Source organism: Phacochoerus africanus, chromosome 10, assembly GCF_016906955.1.
Source record: "Phacochoerus africanus isolate WHEZ1 chromosome 10, ROS_Pafr_v1, whole genome shotgun sequence".
NCBI lineage: Eukaryota > Metazoa > Chordata > Mammalia > Artiodactyla > Suidae > Phacochoerus > Phacochoerus africanus.
In genome coordinates this window covers 19,238,054-19,258,075 of record NC_062553.1, presented here as the reverse complement: position 1 = coordinate 19,258,075, position 20,022 = coordinate 19,238,054, and the positions used below count along the sequence as shown (strand labels likewise).

At 40.6% G+C, this 20,022-nt stretch overlaps 1 protein-coding gene across 1 annotated transcript in view; it reads right to left on the bottom strand.

The window, feature by feature from the left end:
- ANAPC4 (anaphase promoting complex subunit 4) overlaps positions 1 to 20,022 on the bottom strand; it is a 39,567-nt gene that overhangs the window by 6,443 nt on the left and 13,102 nt on the right. Inside the window, exons 10-20 of the mRNA XM_047798822.1 lie at positions 19,196 to 19,282; positions 18,297 to 18,361; positions 16,949 to 16,991; positions 16,749 to 16,825; positions 15,215 to 15,315; positions 15,080 to 15,131; positions 8,727 to 8,782; positions 6,136 to 6,182; positions 4,875 to 4,931; positions 4,491 to 4,547; positions 2,372 to 2,465 (exon numbers count right to left, since the gene is read on the bottom strand). Of these exons, the coding sequence (XP_047654778.1) occupies positions 2,372 to 2,465; positions 4,491 to 4,547; positions 4,875 to 4,931; positions 6,136 to 6,182; positions 8,727 to 8,782; positions 15,080 to 15,131; positions 15,215 to 15,315; positions 16,749 to 16,825; positions 16,949 to 16,991; positions 18,297 to 18,361; positions 19,196 to 19,282 (736 nt within the window). The remainder of the gene's footprint in view (positions 1 to 2,371; positions 2,466 to 4,490; positions 4,548 to 4,874; positions 4,932 to 6,135; positions 6,183 to 8,726; positions 8,783 to 15,079; positions 15,132 to 15,214; positions 15,316 to 16,748; positions 16,826 to 16,948; positions 16,992 to 18,296; positions 18,362 to 19,195; positions 19,283 to 20,022) is intronic.

Here is a 20,022-nt window from a genome sequence, read left to right as displayed (position 1 = left end):
GACTGGGGCCCTAACCCCGTGGAGTCTGGCGCTAACTCTGCGTGATGAGTGTCAGAATCAAGCAGGACACTCAGTTGGTGTCAGAATTGGTCTCAGGAGGAAAAACCCTGTCAAAACGGCTGAGATGCATACTGACTGTTTATGTGCTGCGTGCCAGGCACTGTCCTAAGTGCTTTATCATATTAATCAATTTAATCTTCACAATAGCTTTTTGAAAGAGGCACTATTATCACCTGCACCTTGCAGATGGGAAAACTGGGGCACAGAGAGGTCAGGCAAGTTGCCCTCAGCCGCACACCAGGAAGAAGCAGAACAAGATTCCAGTCCTGGCAGCCCAGCTTCCAGGGCACCAACCTTTGACCTGTACCCACATACAACACTAATGCCCTCATGTCCCCCGAGAAGATACGTGCATTAAGTATTCAACACTTGATTTTTGCAAAGTGCTAAGAAGAGGTTCCATTAAAGAAAGGTTCTTAATAATTCCATAATGATAGTCATTATTACTTTATACAAGACTAAGAAACTGGGAGGTTAATGAGCCCGTCCAAACTCACATACTACAAAATCTTAAGCATTTAAGAGGCGGTGGAGTTAGGAATTCCTGTTGTGGCACAGCAGGTTAAGGATCTGGTATTATCTCTGAAATGGCTCGCGTTGCTGCTGAGGTGAGGCTTTGACCCGGCCAGGTGCAGTGGGTTAAGGATCCAGCATTGCTGCAGCTGTGGTGCAGGCTGCAGCTGCAGCTCAGATTCAACCCCGGGGCCAGGGAACTTCCACATTCTGTGGGTGTGGCGAAAAAAAAAAGAAAAACAAAAAAGAAGAAAGAGAGCGAGATGGAGTTAATCTGAAGTTAAACAAGAGGCCTGGAACTAAGATTAGGCCTCTCTATTCGGTCACAGAAGTTATGGGTAGAAAAAAGGGTAGGACCTACTTTTAGCCCAAAGTTCCCAGGATGGGTATTCACCCAATAGAGTGAGAGGGTCCAGATGCCACCACTGCTGGCACGTTGCCCTCAGTCCTCCCCAGGATCCTTCCTTACTCCTTGGACATCCTGATGAAACACAGTCAATGAGCTGAGTCAGCTGTACTTTTATTCTCCCTCCATGCAACAGCTAACTTACATCCATACTTCTCTTCAGTGATCTTAAGATTCTTTTTTTTTTTTTTGTCTTCTGTCTTTTTAGGGCCACACCCGCGGCATATGGAGGTTCCCAGGCTAGGGGTCGTATCAGAGCTGTAGCTGCTGGCCTACACCACAGCCATAGCAATGCGGGATCCAAGCCACATCTGCGACCTGCACCACAGCTCAGGGCAATGCTGGATCCTTAACCACTGAGCAAGGCCAGGGATCGAACCTGCAACCTCATGGTTCCTAGTTGGATTCACTTCCGCTGCACCATGACGGGAACTCCAAGTGATCTTAAGATTCTTAAGCAAATATAAAATATGACCTGCTTGGACAAAGAATTTGGATTTATAGGATTAAATCAAAAGAGCAATAAAAAGTCCTGGCCCTGAGAATTCTCTGCCTCCCCAGTTCATTCACTCATTTAGACAAATAGCAACCAGACAGAAGCAGAGACTACTACTGAGTTCAGGCAAAAACTGAGGCTCTCAAGTGAGCAGAATCCTAGCTCTATTGCTTACCAGCTTACATCATCTCAGGCTTTCTCTAACCTTCAGTTTCCTCATTAGTAAAATAAGGATAACTAGTACCAAGCCATAGGTTCTCAGGAGAATTAAAGGAGGTAAATACATGTATGTGCTTATTACCCCAAGGATCTAAGAAACAACTAAACTGTGGTCAGACGACTCTCTGAGAAAGCAAAGAAACAGCTGGTTTAAAAAGGTTTTCATCTAAAATGGAGAATTTTTGACATAATTAATAGCTGCTATTTTGTATTGCAACCCCAATAATGTTGGCTAAATGAAGTTTTACCATATCAACATCCAAGAGAATGAAAGACATTAAAAAGCATATTAGAAAAATACAACCTTGGGAATATACAGTGATGCATCATTACAGGAGTTAAAAGCATTACAGGCTTTTAAAAGTTAATAAATTGGAACTGGCAAAATAGACTTCTCTAACAGGCGCTACCGTTTCCTTCCCAATATCCTCCTTTTTATAGGGTACAAAACAGACAATACTTAATATAAGCAATTTCACGACGTCACAACTAATACCAGTGTTTTTCATCATGGTAATGTCATATGCTGTTATTATTTTACTGTTTCTCTGATCCAATAAAATGGACACCCAAGCGAAGTCGAAAGAACTTAGAGAAGAATTCGGCAAGTACGCTCGCTGATGACTGGTCTCAAATAAATATAAACACGGCCAAGATCGACCTGGCTCAGGAAATACCTTTGAGGTGGTTGCTGTTTTGAAGGAAGTCGTACCACTGGTTCCCTTCTGTGTTGGGGGGTGATACAAGATCATCGTCTTCGTCTTTCAAGTACTAGGGATACAGGGTTACAAGTGTAAGTTTAGTAAACTGAAGAACTGAAAAATTGTTTCTATTTAACAGTATTCTCCTTAAGTTATTTTGTTTTACTGCCAAGTCCTTCAAAAGGGCACTATGATGTGAGAGGACCAAAATTTGCTAAATGCCAAGCAACTGAACAAACTGCAAAGTACTAAAAGACCAGAATGCTGTAGATGGAGAGATCATAAGTTAGGCTCAGATCTCATGTTCTATTTTCATGAAACATAAATTTATGTAAGTTTATAAATTAATTTGAAAAGTACCAACTGTCCATCCATTCTATGGCAGTAGTTCTCAAAGTATGGTCCATGCAACTCTGAGAGTCTTCAAGATGCTTTCAAAGATCTATAAGGTCAATACTATTCTTATAATAGTATTGGGGTTATCACTTGCCAGAGTTCTCGTTGTGGTTCAGTGGTAACGAACCCAACCAGCATCTGTGAGGACATGGGTTGGATCCCTGGCCTCGTTCACTGGATTAAGGATCCGCGCAAGCTGCAGTATAACATGGCTCAGATCTGGCGTTGCTGTGGCTGTGGCTGGCAGTAGCTCCGATTCGACCCCTAGCCTGGGACCCTCCATATTCCTTGGGTGCAGCCCTAAAAAGCCAAAAAAAAAAAAAAAAAAAAAAGAAAAGACATCATTTGCCCTTTTCACTGTAGTGAGATCTCCCGGAGGGTCAAAAGCGCAGGCAGGGAAAACTGCTGGCACTGTCACTAAGAATCAAGGTAGTGGCCCCAAACCATACCAGCAGTCACTGTATTCCTTTCTGCCATACAGTTTCACTAATCTCTGATGAGGCTATTACAATGATTAATTTTACTAAATCTCAACCAAATCTTTTTAATATTCTGAGTGACAGAATTATGAAGTCTAAATAAAATATTTTTGCTGCATATTAAAGCATTTATGAAAATGTAGTTGTGAGTCAAGCTAAGCACTTCTTTGTTTTAATGAAATTCTGGTTTTTTTTTTACTCAAAAGAATGACTGACAGACAAACTATGATCATTCGTTCTTGGGTGTTTGGCAGATATTTTCTTGCAAATACATAAAGTGAGCCTGTCGCTTTAAGTGAAACAACTGACAGTATTTGCTGCCAATGACAAAGTTTAAACATTCAAGCAAAAATTAAAATTTTGGAAAACCTGTACCTGCCACTATGTGCTTGACAACCTCATAGTAGATAAGATTGTCTGAAGAGATTGGTGATGATATGAATGAAATCTGACTTTTGAATACTGTACGAAGAAAGGTGTAAGCACATGGAGGATCCTTGTAATTTGGCAAACCGACACTTTCCAAATGCCAATATATGGTATTACAAAATCACGCACAGGATAAAAGATCCATCCAAAGTGCAAGAGAGGTGAATGAATTTTAATGGTTCAGAGTGTGAAAAGCCCACTGATGCAATTTAGAGTCCACACTGAAACTAACCTAAGATACTATCACTTGTCAGAATTTAATGTAGTATCAAAGAATATTCACAATTACCTAAAAACCTATTGAAATACTTTTCCCTTTCCAAACATAACACCTGTGTGAAACGAGACTTTATTAACCAACAACATATCACAACTGATGGAATGCAGAAGCAGACATGGGTATAGCTGCCTTAAGTGAGACATCAAAGAGATTTGCAAAAATATGAAACAATGCCATTCTTAATTTTATTCTGTGAAATACAGTTACTCGTCATTAACAAACAGAATATTCTTTATGCTGTTTAATTTCTAATACCTAATAATATCTACTGTTGACAGATACAATCCACACAAAAAGCTCTTTGGAGTCCTCAATAATTTTAAGAATATAAAAGGGTTCTGAGACCAAAAAGTTTAAAAACTGCTCCTTTTTGGTTATTTTACTAAAAGGGCTGGACTATGACATAATCTTGAATTCCACTACTTTCAAAAAGTTTTGTATAATAAAGACTAACACTGTTAAAGTTTTAAAAATAAAAAATTAGTAACCAAGTTTAATCCAGAGCCCATACCTGACCAACTTTTTCAACGTTAAAGTATTTTCCTTTTCGATTATAAAGGTCTGGCGCCTAGAAAGAACAAACACAGTTTAATTCTTAAGTCAATCCATTAAAAACAAAAACAAAAACAAAAACCTTACATTTAAACCCAGAACTCTATTTTTAAAGAAGGCTGTTAGTGGCAGTTACTCTTTTCCCGCCTGGATGGCAAGACGCACACAAACCAAAGTCCAATTAATAGGCTTTACATTTAACAAAGAAGTGCCGCCATTAATTAGCTCAATAGTTTTGCTTAGAACTTCAACTAAATTGGATTACATTTGATTTCTTCTTACCACTACTCAAGTTTATTGGAATTCTTTTTTAAAAAGCACTACAGAAATACCAATTTCCTACCTCATTGAAATGTTCAGTAAGAAATTCAGCAACAAATGTGATATCTTTTTGAGTCATCTATCAAAATCAAAATGGAAAAAAAAAGAAAACAAATCAAGATAAAAGATAGCTTCCCAGTAAAATCTTATGTAGTAATAAATGTGACCTTTTACTATCTACTAAAAGCCATGAAACAAATAGGCAAAGTTCCTTCAGAGAAATGTCCACAGAAATTCAGGAAATTCTACAACTCTGAAAATACGAAATCGCAGGGCGCTGAAAAGCATGTAATTAGATATTTTAAACCCATCTTCCAATCAGAAAATCCAATAGCTACAGAACTCCTTATGGCCTAGGGCTGTTTATTCCTTTAAGCCTTCTGCTAAGATTGCGTGTGTAGAGTCCCTCCTCCAGGAGTGGGGGACTGTCAGTCCAGATAAATAACCTCAACCTGAGTTAAGGGCTGCAACCCAACAGCATTGCCGGCTTCAGTGCTGGCCTCTGCTTCTTTCGATGACCCTGCCTTCTCCCTACCCCAGCTCTTCAGCCCTCTAGAAATCACACTTTGAGGTCTCTCTCAACAGCTAACATACTGTATCCCCCAAAATAAAGCTAGGAATGATGTCAGGTAAATTGCAAACATGAACTTCCCTGGTTTGCAAGGCCAGACATCCACAGCTCAAGAGATGTATATAAAGGCTGTGACCCCTTATTCATCTGATCCACCAAGGCTAATTCTGACGCTCTCCACTTTTTCATGCTCAAAAGTACCTCATTTATCTGAATACGGCAGTTTGGGCAGGGGTGAGGATGAGTGAGCCCCAGGAACCAAGTGGGAATTTTGCCCTATTCTGTAAGATCTTTCTAGAAGGAGATTCCATTGCCACTTGTCACAATCCTTACAGTCAGAAAGAAACTGGTGCTGACCAGACATCAATATAGGTACTCATACCTAAGTATTAGATTTCCAGCAAAAATAAATATGCATTTTAGATTTTAGGAAGTTACAAGTAAGGAATCAAAACACCCTGTGTTATACAGATTATAACATCTTATTCAAATATGAAAATGATAAATTTAGATAGCCATAATAAAGGTATTCTTTGAGATTAAAAAATGTATATATTAAACAATTTTTTTAAAAGGCTTAACTAGGATCTATACTGTGTCTACAGCCTAACATCCTGCTAACTAATAACTGCTTAAGACTATGAAGATGACCAGCCAAGCTGAGCTCAACCAGGGCAACCAGTATTAGGAAAAATACTACTATATACGCTACCTTATTCAGCTCAGGAAGTACGTGGTCTTCTGTCATTCTCAACATTGCTGGAAAGATAAATTTTAAAACTATCTTTAAAGGGAAACTACAAACCTAATTTTAATTATAGATGCATTCCAAAGACTAACTCTGTTTCCCTGGACTATATTTTCCATTTTCAACAGCTTCCTATCACCAAGGAAAACTTTTTTCTTTCCTAAAGACTAAAGGGTGAATAACTTAAATTTGATTTATATTTCCAGGTTCAAAATAGTGGGTCTAGCCATCCTAAACTAGCATTTTTCATTTTCTCCTTCAATTCAACCCATCGCCACTCCAGACAAACAAAACTGAATTTGCCTTGGACTCAGTGTGCAGGGATTCCTCCAAACTCATGATATGTCTTCTCTTAAATATGCAAGTAATTCCTCCAAAAAAAAAGCCTTAGAAAACCAAACAAATGTGTTTCCTTCCCTTGGGCTTTTTTGCTACGTGAAGATATCTGCCCTAAGATTTATGTGTATTCACACACACTCACATACGTATATATTTACATGCCTTCTCACTATCTGGGGTTGCCGCTATCTGTCCTCACATGGGGTTGTCTTCATCAACACTGTGTTTTCTACACATCTCACACCCACCTAAGCCAGGACGTAAGCTGCGTGTGCTTTTGCGTAGTGTCTGAATATGTTTCTTATGTTTGGTCAGGAAAAAGCATGTTGGATGTGATTCTGCAAATACAGATTATTTTAAGAAATAAAATGTTTTTAGTGAATTCAAACTTCTTTTTTTTTTTTTTAAGTCTTTTTTGTCTTTTAGGGCTGCACCTCGGTATACAGAGGTTCCCAGGCTAGGGTTCCCATCAGAACTGTAGCCACCAGCCTATGCCAGAGCCACAGCAACGGCGGATGTGAGCCACCTCTGCAACCTAGACCCTCATGGGCAACACCGTATCTTTAACCCACTGAGAGAGGCCAGGATAGAACCCAGATCCTCATGGATGCTGGTCGGGTTCACTAACCGCTGAGCCACGACGGGAACTCCTAATTCAAACTTCTAGTTCTACTCAATCAATTATCCATCCAAAAATTACCTAATGAGTGTAATATAGGTACTGGGGATACAGCAGTACAAAGGAAGTCCCTGCCTTCACGAAGATTGCATTTCACGGAAAAGCAAATCAAGGTTAGAGTGCCAACGAGCGGCAGCACCTGATTACAGTTAGGTCTCCAGGCCTCCAACAAAAGCAGCGTGCTTTCCCCTAATGACAGCACTGGGCAGCAATTTGGTTATCTTCTAATCCAGCTTCTTACTACAGTTTGGACATTCAATATGAATATAAATGGCCTAATTACTCCAATAATTATAAGTAAGCCAAGCTACTACTTCTGTAAAAGAAAATCACTTCTAAGATTTCATTTAGTTTTAACATTGTATTTTATTCTAATTAACTCTGATATTAAATGGGCTGGCCTGATAAACACTCTGGCTCCCCATTCTGGCTAGTGTTGGTATGGTTTTGAGAAAAATCCAAGAATTTTAAATGCCAACATTTACAGATCACATTCCTTTTTTTATTGAAAGCAACCATACTAGGCCAACAAATATGAAGTCTTATTTTAAAAATATGAGAATTAAAGATTTAGTTATTTGTTTAAAGGATGTTAGCACACTACAGGTGATTTATTTTCTATTTTACTCTTCAGAATTTTAACAAATATGGGATAAGATCCATTTACAACTAAATTTTGCCTATGTTGGAAGGAAAGGTACACTAAATTATTTCAAAGCTAATAAGAGAGGTCACAAAAACAGCAGTACAAATGGACCTCAATAAAATATGCATACCCTGTAGAGGGAGCATTAAGACATTTAAAATCAAGTCAGTAACTCTGTTAATCACCTACACGCGCAAAGACACTGTGGAGACACAAAGAAAGGCCACACGTGGTCCGCAGTCTATTTAGCTAGGGTGTCACTGTCCACTAGAAGGGGCGATGGAACTATTCGAATTCTGTGCTGTTCAACATGGGAGCCCCTAACCACAGGTGGCTCCTGAGCACTTCAAATGTGGCAAGCGTGACTAAGGAACGGGCATGTAATGCTCTATAATTTCGCTTAATTTAAATAGCCGCACGTGGCTAGTGGCTACCATAACGAATGACACAGATCTAGAGACAGAAGGCCAAAGTGTGACACAGGTTTTAAGCTGTTCAAGGGCAGAGGCTATGTCTTCTTTTTTTCTCCTTTCTTCCCCCCTCAAATCTAACACTTAATGGTGCCTAATACAAAGTAGAGATTTAAAAAGTGTTATTTTAACCCAAGGTGATATTACACGGTAAAAAAAAGGGTTATTTATCAGCAAGTGATAGAGACAACCAATGGCAGAGGTTATGTGTGTGGAGGGTGGATGTGCAGAAGAAATAAGACTGGCCGTGTGTTGAAAACTGCTAAAACTGAGGGATGGATAGAAGGGGGGTCATTTATACTATTCTCCCTACTCCCCCAGTGTTTGAAATTTTACTAGAGTAACTGAAATATCTAAAGTGATATTCTTACAATTTTTTAAAGTGTTAAAAAAAAAAGAATGCTTCATTCAATGAACTTACCTACATAAAGCCACCGAAAAAATGCTTTGAAGTTTTTCATACTGCTATCTATGACTCTAAAAGATAAAAATAAAAGAAAGCAGGGGTGAAATTATTACATGGGGCTCATGTATTATTGTTCAATTATCATGGAATATAACAATCCTTACTCTTCTCTTATAACCTCTCTGGGTGACATTTAAGCCCTTAGAACAGATTTTACAAATCAAACACATACCTAAAAATAAAAATATCAAAATAGAAAATCCTATTCTTTTCAAAAATAAAGCAAATAACTCAGATTCTAACTGGTTATAATAGCCTTGCCACAAACTGTGTAATAGTTTCCCCAGCATTCAGTAAAGTATGAAATCTTTTTCTAACTCTGGAAATAAAAGGAGTCAGAAAAAAAAAAAAAACTAGTTTCAGCACTACTCTCAGTTTAAAGAAAAATACTCACTGATCAGTAAGAAGAAAAAAAACATCAAGCACAACGGAAAAGCATTATTATAAATTTGTACTATGTCACTCTCGCTACCTCCAGTATCAGTAGACATTATTTTTGGAAGTTGATGCTCTTATCCTAAGAGTAACATATTTCAAAAACAGAACTGCCTTGGGCTTTACACAAGTGTATCCCCAAAATTAAGTATTGTAAGTGGAAGTCATCTTCACTTGGATGAAACTGTTTCCGGATATAGAGATGGATATCATTTTTTTAAAAATCTCTTTAAGCTCACATCTGTAAGATAATTACTCTAAGCAAATAATGTGTGCACTTCCCATCCCTAAATCTCAAAGTCCTTTCCAGGCATCACGTCTCATAATACAGCTGGAGAAGGAGGTCAGTATCATTAACCTCTGTGTACACAGTAAAACACCAGACATGAAAGACTGTGACATCGCTTGTGTTACCAAGTGATCCAAACTCTCTCGGAGCAAAAATGAGAAAAAGAAAGGTTCCTTTCTGTCTTTCCCGTCAATATTCTCACTCCCACCCCAGGCAACCATGGATCTGTTACAGGCTAACATCAAAACCCTCACTGCCTCAGTTTCTCCTTATCCCCTAAAATAATGCTCTATCTACGTATCTCAAAGGAGCAAGAAGTTAAATCAACTACCTTTCATGCATGTTAAAAGGTGACCACGGAAAACTTAATATTTTATGTTTACTCTCTGCAAATGTGGTGAACCAAAACAATTCAACACAGAGGGAAAGCAATGTCATTTCTCCTCCCACTCTGTTCTCGGCACACACACCTATAATAAGCTCTACCTTCTAAAACCCCCTTAAAAACCGATGGTGGATGGTGGTGGTGGGGGTGTGTGTCTGTGTTATAAATTCACACACAAAAAAGAGGGTGGTAGGAAAAATTAAAATAAATTTCAGAAATGTCAAAAGCCGACCAAAGCCTGGTTACTGGTGAAGCTCAAGGGAGGCAGCCACGTGCGAGACACTGTGGAGAGAGGGCAGCCAGGAGTCACGGCCCTGCAGGACCCCGGGGACACTCGGTCCTTGGAAACATCAAGTTCAATTCAAGACTTTAGGATGACATGTGGGGCAGGACAGAGGAGGACAAAGTGAAACACGGAGTGGCCAATACGTTCTTTCCCAAGAATATGAACATCCAGGCGTCTACGACCTTCCAGACAAAAAGAGAGTTCTTCAAAGCCAAATAAACTGGGACAGGCCGAGGCGGTTCCGGTGGCACTGGCCGCCACAGCACAGGCCCGCACGCTCTGGCTCCCGTCCGCAGGCTCTGGGCTGCCCCGCACCCAGCAACTCCAAACAACTTTAAATTGCCTCATGAATAAATATGAGTAAATGAGTGGGCATCAGGTATTTGCAACAAGAGACCAAAACAAACAGCAAAGTGACACACGAAGAGGAGATAATTCAGGGAGGGGCAGTGACTTTTAAAAAATCTAATTAACGTCCTCAGAGAGCTGTGAGAAGATGTCACTTCCACAAAGCAAGAGCACAGCTTTGAAAAGTGATTAAACGAACAAGAACACAATTTTCGAAATTAAAAGATGGGACTGCCATAATAAACAATTCAACAGCACGGCTCAGGTCTGCGATGGTGCCCTCTCCCCTCCCCCGCCCGGCTCTCTATTCCAAGGTTCACACCCTAGACCCTTCCTACCAACCTGAACCTTCTAAATCTCACTTCTAGCATCCCACACTCACCAACCATCTTTCCAGGGACTTCTCTCCAGTAGCCCAACCTTCATCCCCCGAGACCACCATCCACCATGCTAGTCCTACCACCTTCCACAGTCTCTCAGCCCCCTATGCCCTCACGCTTCTCCCAAACCAGCAGATTGGAGGTTTATCATTTTAATCATGCCCTTGCTTCAACTTCTTGCCTCCCCTTTGGCTTCCTTTTACCTACTACGCCTAGTAAATCAAACTCCTCATCTATTCTGCGCTCCCACCCGAGCAGCTGACCGATCCTGACCGAAGAAGACTGCACCGCCACGCTGGCTGGTCCTTCCGCGAATGCTGACCAAGCGGCCCTTGGCCCTACCCACAATCCTCCCGCTCACCCTCTGCTGCACTAGACAAATGGCTCCGAGCTCTTCCTTCACTCTTAAGCTCAACACCACCTCCCCAGCCCACCTTCAGCTGATGACAGAACACCTCCTACTCCCATTAAGATAATAAAAACATTCAATATCTGTCCATAGACATTTCGGTTGCTGGCTGTTATGGAAAGTGCTGCACAATAGCCATGTCTTGGCCATTGTGAAGAGTGCTGCAATGAACACAGGGGTGCATGTATTTTTTTGAGTGAAAGTTTTGTCTAGATATATGCCCAGGAGTGAGACTGCCAGATATTATGGTAGTTCTATATTTAGCTTTCTGAGGCACCTCCCTCCTGTTTTCTATAGTGGTTGTGCCAATGAATGGATTAAGAAGATGTGGTATATATACACAATGGAATACGACTCAGTCAAAAAAAAAAAGAACAAAATAAAATAATGCCATTTGCAACAACAGGGATGCAACTAGACACTTAGAGACTCTCATGTTAAGTGAAGTAGGTCAGAGAGAGAGAGACAAATACCACATGATATCACTTATACGTGGAATCTAAAATATGGCACAAATGAACCTATCTACAGAACAGAAACAGACCCACAGACATGGAGAACAGACTTATGGTTGCCAAGGGGGAGGGGGGAGTGAGTGGAATGCACGGGGAGTTGGGGTTGGTAGATGCAAACTATTACATTTAGAATGGATAAGCAATGAGATCCTGCTGTATAGCACAGGGAACTATGTGGATCACTTGTGATAGAACATGATGAATGATAATATGAGAAAAAGGATGTGTATATATGTATGACTGGGTCACTGCTGTATAGCAGAAACTGATGGAACACTGTAAATCAACTATACTTTAATTTAAAAAAATTTTTTTAGGAGTTCCCATCATGGCTCAGAGGAAACAAATCTGACTAGTAACAGTGAGGACGCAGGGTCCATCCCTGGCCTTGCTCAGTGGGTTAAGGATCCAGTGTTGCCATAAGCTGTGGTGTAGGTCACAGACGCAGCTCAAAACTGGCGTGGCTGTGGCTGTGGTATAGGCTGGCAGCTATAGCTCTGATTTGACTTCTAGCCTGGGAACCTCCATATGCCACGGGTATGGCCCTAAAATAAACAAAGACAAAAAAAAATTTTTTTTAAGATAATAAAAACAATTAGAAATGAACATTCCCAAGCCCCCATCTACTTATACACCAGCATCTTTTTGTTTGTTTTGGCCTTCGTTCCAACAACTCTGAAGGAATTATCTTTCCAGCTTCCGCCCTGACACACTAAACCACATCCCCTCTTGCATTCTCTTGCTCTAGCAATCCTCCCCCTCTTTGCCATCTCAACCCTTCCCTGTCTAGAAGAACATCCCCATCATACGTAAACATGCTCTAACTTCTCCCATTGTAAAAAGAAACAAAAATCCAACACCTACTTCTTTTGTTTTTTTTTGTTTGTTTGTTTGTTTTTTATTTTCCCACTGTACAGCAAGGGGGTCAGGTTATCCTTACATGTATACATTACAATTACATTTTTCCCCCAGCCTTTCTTCTGTTGCAACATGAGTATCTAGACAAAGTTCTCAATGCTACTCAGCAGGATCTCCTTGTAAATCTATTCTAAGTTGTGTCTGATAAGCCCAAGCTCCCGATCCCTCCCACTCCCTCCCCCTCCCATCAGGCAGCCACAAGTCTCTTCTCCAAGTCCATGATTTTCTTTTCTAAGGAGATGTTCATTTGTGCTGGATATTAGATTCCAGTTATAAGTGATATCCTATGGTATTTGTCTTTGTCTTTCTGGCTCATTTCACTCAGTATGAGAGTCTCTAGCTCCATCCATGTTGCTGCAAATGGCATTATGTCATTCTTTTTTATGGCTGAGTAGTATTCCATTGTGTATATATACCACACCTTCCGAATCCAATCATCTGTTGATGGACATTTGGGTTGTTTCCATGTCTTGGCTGTTGTGAATAGTGCTGCAATGAACATGCGGGTGCATGTGTCTCTTTTAAGTAGAGTTTTGTCCGGATAGATGCCCAAGAGTGGGATTGCGGGGTCATATGGAAGTTCTATGTATAGATTTCTAAGGTATCTGCAAACTGTTCTCCATAGTGGCTGTACCAGTTTACATTCCCACCAACAGTGCAGGAGGGTTCCCTTTTCTCCACAGCTCCTTCAGCACTTGTTATTTGTGGATTTATTAATGACGGCCATTCTGACTGGTGTGAGGCCAACACCTACTTCTAACTGCTGGCCATTCCCTTTACAGCAAACCTCAAGAGACTGCATTTGCTATTTTCTTTTTGCATCTGTTCTCATTCTGCATCATAGCTGCTCCTGTGACTCCACAGAAGTGGCTCTTATCAAGGTCACCAATCCTTACTCTGATGATATTCTGACAATCTGTTTCATTCCTGGCCCTCCCCTTACCTGACTCGCAGTATCAGACAACCAGTCCCTCACTCCTTCTTGCAGTGGTTCCCTCGCTCGGCCTGCAGGACACCCCCAACCTGGTCTTTCTGCCTCTCCAGTTTCTTTCATTAGCCCCCCATCACCCCACTTCTAAGGTGGGAAAGCCCACGGTTCAGTCTTCAGATCTCTCCTCTAAGGACACTCACTATTTTATCCAGGCTCATGGCTTAAAATAACCCCAGTGTGCTGCTGACTCCCAAACTGACATTTCCAGCCTGGACCCCTCATTTGAACCTTAGTCTCAGCCAATCAACAACAGGCGGACAGCTCCACCAGAGCATCTAGCAGACATTTCAAATTTAATATGCCTAATACACTGACCAGATGATCAAAATTATCTAAAGAGGCAGACAGACATCATTTGCCTGGCTGTGACCCCTGAAGGACACTCCACCAATTACGTAGTATCCTGGCCAGGTCTGTATAACCTGAATCTAATCAGGGAAACTCAAGTGAGGAACATAAAATACATGTACATCTCCTGTAACTCCCCCAAGTCTTCCCCGTTTTAGTAAATGTCGGTTCTGAAGAAAATGCCCGGGTGGTGGCCAGCGTGAGCTGGAGCCAGCGTGCAGACGGGTGCAGGCAGAGGGAGACCAACGGAGCAGGTACCAGAGAGGGAGGGATGCCAGGGATAATACACTACTGTTGAGACAGAGAGATGCTGACGGCACGGTAAAGACGGACAGTGTGAGCAAAAAGGAAAGCAAACAGTCTAGGGAAAACAGAGAGAAACACAAAGAATAATTTCTTTTTTTTTTTTTCTGCCTTTTTGTCTTTTAGGGCTGCACTGGCGGCATATGGAGGTTCCCAGGCTAGGGGTCCAATCGGAGCTGTAGCCACTGGCCTACACCACAGCAACGTGGGATCCGAGCTTCGTCTGCAACCTACACCGTAGCTCATGGCAACGCCAGATCCTTAACCCACTGAGTGAGGCCAGGGATCAAACCTGCATCCTCATGGATGCTAGTTGGGTTTGTTAACCACTGAACCACAACAGGGAGCTCCATGGAATAATTTCTAAAAATTGGTAAGTAAAAGAAATGCAGTACGGTCATATAATTTAGAAATATGGAAATAACTGATAGAATTAAAAACAGAAACAGTTACAAGAGTTAAAAGGATTCCCTCTGAAGAGCAGACATGAGGTGAGGAAGGGTGGGACAGGAAAATACCACTTTATTTATGAAATCACTGTGCTATTGGCTTGTTTTAATCATGTAAAGGTATAATTTAAAAAAAAAATTAAAAACCCATTTTAAGAAAATCATGACAATTTGCTAGGCTCTTATTTACAAGTAAAAGATGAAATGTTCTCAAGTCAATGATGCCAGTATCCCAGTATCCCCAATACTTACTGAAGAAGTTCATTCGCCTTGAGTATGAAAGAACCCACTGCAGTAATAGCATCTAAAGGGAAGTAAATAAATAAATATCATTTTTCAAATAATTAAAGTGGGTTCACTGCATCTATTAAGAAATTAAATTACTACCTTCTATTCCTGCAGCATCGAGTCCAAGAGGCTCATATTTTTGCTTCCATGAAGCCATTCCTTTCAGTTCACTCAAATGGTATAATAAAGACTCTGAGCCACTAGCAAAAGTACAGCAGAAATAAATTAGTATCACTACCATCAGCAAGGTGGCAGGCAGCGTGAATACTGCTTGAGTATTTCGAAAGTTTTCAGAAATAAAAACTGAAAGTAACTTTCACTTTCTTCCTATGAGAAATAATTACGTCTCAAAATTATTTCTAAAAACTGTAGCAGAACCATTTGGTTGTCACGACTAGTGAGATAAATACATGACCAAAAGATTCAATTTTACAAGATCAAATCATGTTCCACGGCTCGTCCTGGCACTTTTAAGATGGTTGCACGGTCATCGTGTTCACCCAACAACTATGTACTGAGCACACAACAAATATCTATTAAGGTCTGACATTAGGTCAGGCACTACGCTAAGTACTGGAGGCTTAATGGTGAACAAAAAGGATCCTCATGACACCGACAGTCTAACGGGGGAGACAGGGATCACCACACAAGCAGACAGCCTATCATTCCAACGACCATCGAGGCCGCAGGGGAAACACAGCAGAGGCAGGCACAGCAGAAGAGCCTGATCTAATCTGGGGACTGGAGAAAGGCCTCTCTGAACAGGTGAGATGTGAGCTGGGCTGGAGAATGAAAGAGAAGAGCGGGGTGGGAGTGTTCCAGGAGGCAAGAGGGATGTACAAAAGCCCTGGCAGGGGAAAACAATGTCACGTTTGAGCAGGCCACCAGTGTGGGCGAGGCAGAGGCAGGTGTGCTACCGGCCATCCCTCGGTCTTGGTCCTAAGAAATGGGAAGGCACTGGAAGTTTTTAAGTAAGAGTAACATGATCAGATCCACTGTGCAGAACACATCTGAGGGGCTAAGTGTGGACTGGAGGAGACCAGGCCGGAGGGCACCTCAGTGATCAAGACGGAGGTGAAGGCATAATGGGATTTACCAAAATTTAAGTCAAACACTGAACACCTGCAAACTGCTTCAGTGAGGTAGCTGTGACCAGAAACAGCATGAGCCTTGAACATCTGGACAGTCTTCCTCCGACACTTAATAACCCTGGGCCAGGTGTATGACTGGTTCTCAACTTCAGCTTCTACTTAGGTAAAACGAGGATGATCATAACAACACCTTACCAAGGAGTTAAATGCAAAAATATATACATGCTTTTACATACCACGAAAAATGATGTACAAATATACTTAATTTCATCTTAGCTATTCAAGATATACTTCATGGCTGTCTCGGTGAGAAAAAAGCCCAGACAGGGCCTAGGGTGGTGAAAAGATCTTGGAAAGTTATTTCATAAAAGCAGAATTTCCATTTTTGATTCTCTATATCTCGGGTACTCCTAGAGTCCCCTCAAATGCTAATGCAACAATTTTAGGTGGAAGAGCTTCAAAAAGAGAATGTCAGATGACGAAAGGAAGGTTGCCAAGTACATGTAGATGCCGTAACAAAAGACTCTGTATCATCTTCATACCTCTGTAAGTGACTTATAACCAACTTTTGAATACTGGAATATGATGACTCTATAGACTGGCCAAGTTTTTTTAAGCCCTAATTAAGAGAAAAAAAAAAAACATCTATTTAGCATACAAAGTACTATATGCTATTCTAAAAAAAAAAAAAAATTAAGAATGTGTTCATCACCATTGAAATATAAAGATATTTTAACCGCACCTTTACTGTTAACTGGTTCATTAAGAGGGTCTGAAGTTCAGCACTAAAACGAAAAAGAAAGTATTTTTAGTCTTCTCCACAAACACTTAAAATATTTAAATTTCAAAGTACAAATAAGATGTGTAAACAAAATAAATAAAAAGAAATAGCCCAACGAAAATGAAGACTTTGTCATACTCACAAAGGAACGGAGAGCAATAGGAAACAATAAAATCCAGGAACAAACTGAAGTAGACACAAAATGTACTATGTGCTAAAATGGTATTTAAAATCAGTAAGTGGATGGACCTAGAAATTATCATGCTAAGTGAAGTCAGCCATACAATGAGACACCAACATCAAATGCTTTCACTGACATGTGGAATCTGAAAAAAGGACAGACTGAACTTCTTTGCAGAACAGATGCTGACTCACAGACATTGAAAACCTTGGGGCTCCGGAGGAGACAGTTTGGGGGTTGGGGGGATGTGCTTGGGTTATGGGACAGAAATTCTGTGAAATCGGATTGTTATGATCATTATACAACTACAGATGTGATAAATTCATTTGAGTAATAAAAAAATAAAAAATAAAATAAAATCAGTAAGGATGGGAGTTCCCATTGTGGCTCAGCAGAAATGAATCTAACTGGTATCCATGAGGACGCAGGTTCAATCCCTGGCCTCACTCAGTGGGTTAAGGATGACGTTGCCATAAGCTGCTGTGCAGGTTGCAGACGCGCCTTGGATCCCGCATTGCTGTGGCTGTGGCGTAGGCCAGTGGCTACAGCTCTGATTCTACCCCTAGCCTGGGAACCTCCATATGCTGTGGGTGCAGCCCTAAAAAAGGCAAAAAAAAATCAGTAAGGAGGTGTAATACTCAATAAATTATACTGGACAATTAACTAAACACTTAGAAAAAAAAGTTCATCTTCCATAGCATATAACCAAATAAGCTACATCTGGAACATGTAAATGAAATAAAAACATAAACCACCAAAAACACCTCTGGAAGAAAACACAGATCTTGAACACTTAAGATAGGAAAAGTCTTTTTGAGAATAATGCTAAGGCAAATATATAAAGGAAAAGACTGACTTGGCTGAATACAATTTTTAAATTTTTATACACTTAAAACATACATATATAACATATATATATATATATTACACATGCACACAAAATGATCACATTTACATAACAGATAAATACATGAACAAAAAAAGCCTAGAAAGATATATACTATTTTTTTTTGTTTTTTGTGCACCAGGATTTTCTTTCTTTCTTTTACAATGAATATGAATTGCTTTTGAAATAAATTATTTTTAAAAGAGAAGGAAAAGCAAGTGTATTTAATATGAGTCTACTACCTTGCTTTTCCCCACAACAGCAAGTCCATGAATTCATCTTGCACTGATGTGGTTGTGTTCTTTTCCTAGAGAAAGACGGATAAAATTATGATCTGTATTTTTTTTTCTACCTTTTTTTTGTCTTTCTTAGGGCCACACCCATGGCATATGGATGTTCCCAGCATAGGGGTCCAATCAGGACGTTCTCATGGATGCTAGTCAGGTTCATTAACCACTGAGCCATGACGGGTTTTCCATGATCTGTATTTTTTTAATTACAAGCATATTTATTCAAAATTACAGGGAGTTCCCGCTGTGGTGCAGTGGAAACCAATCCGACTAGGAACCAAGAGGTTGCAGGTTTGATCCCTGGCCTCACTCGGTGGGTTAAGGATCCAGTGCTGCCGTGAGCTATGACCTACACGGTCACAGACGAAACTTGGATCCTGCGTTGCTGTGGCTGTGGTGTAGGCAGGCAGCTGTAGCTCCGATTAGACCCCTGGCCTGGGAACCTCCATATGCCGCGAGTGCGGCTCTAAAAAGCAAAAAAAAAAAAAAAAAAAAATTTACAGGACATGTCTCCCTTTCTTACCTTTCACCTTCCCTCAAACCCATATTTAAACAGATTATCTGGACAGCAGCTGCAGAACACAGCTTGCCAGCCCTTCTCACACCTGTCCTGATTCCCCAAGCCCCCTATCAGCTCCACTTCACAATCCTGCCCCACCACCCAATACTGTGCCAATGGGACGAGAGCTGCCTCCCTCTGAAGTAAGAGTCCGGCGTTAGACTGAGCCGGAAGAAATCAAGATCTGAGCCTTTTACAAAAGGCAGACCAGGTTTTCTCACGTCCTTCATGAAGTAAACAAGGACATGGTGGCCTCTTTAACCCCTTCCATGGGAAACGTCCGCGGCATTACCTGCACAAACTTGGTGAGGCGAGAATCCATCTGCATCAGTATTTCTTCCCATGCTTCACACATACATGTTAGTGACAAATTTATATACTATCAACAAGAAGAAAAAGACATTAAAGTAGCAAAAAATATTTAAGTCAATATGTTAATTAAGTATTACATACTTTTTACACTCAATTTGTCTCAAAGAAATCCAGAATTTACTTTAAATCATTTCAACTCAGTTAAGCCAGAGAAAGAGGTTATAGCTAACACTTGATAACCACTTTACTACCAAACATTCTTTTTTTTTTCTTTTTGAGGCCATACCTATGGCATATGGAAGTTCCCAGGGCTAGGGGTTGAAGCAGAGCTGCAGCTAAGGCCTAAGCCACAGCCACAGCAATGCAAGATCCAAGCAGCATCTGCAACCTACACAAAGCTTGCAGCAATGCCAATCCTATCCCACTGAGTGAGGTCAGGGATCGACATGAAACCTCACAAACACTATGCCAGGTTCTTGACCCCCTGAGCCACAATGGGAAATCCTCAAACAGTCTTAAGTTTCTACCTGGGAAAACAGATATCTTCCAGCTTTTTCACATAAGATGTACATTAGATTACATATAAATGTGCATGTACATTTTTACATATAAGATGTAGACTCGCTGTCAAAACGCTGGCTGGGCAACTATTCAATTTTCAAACAGTATTGATTTAAAGATACTGATCTCTAGAACCTCTGACGTGAAGTTCATTAGTGACTGTGACAAACTGAAAAAAGAAGGCCACAGTTCTTTGTAACTCCTCTATCCAGATGTGGTCAATTTCTCCAATCCTTCAATCTGGGC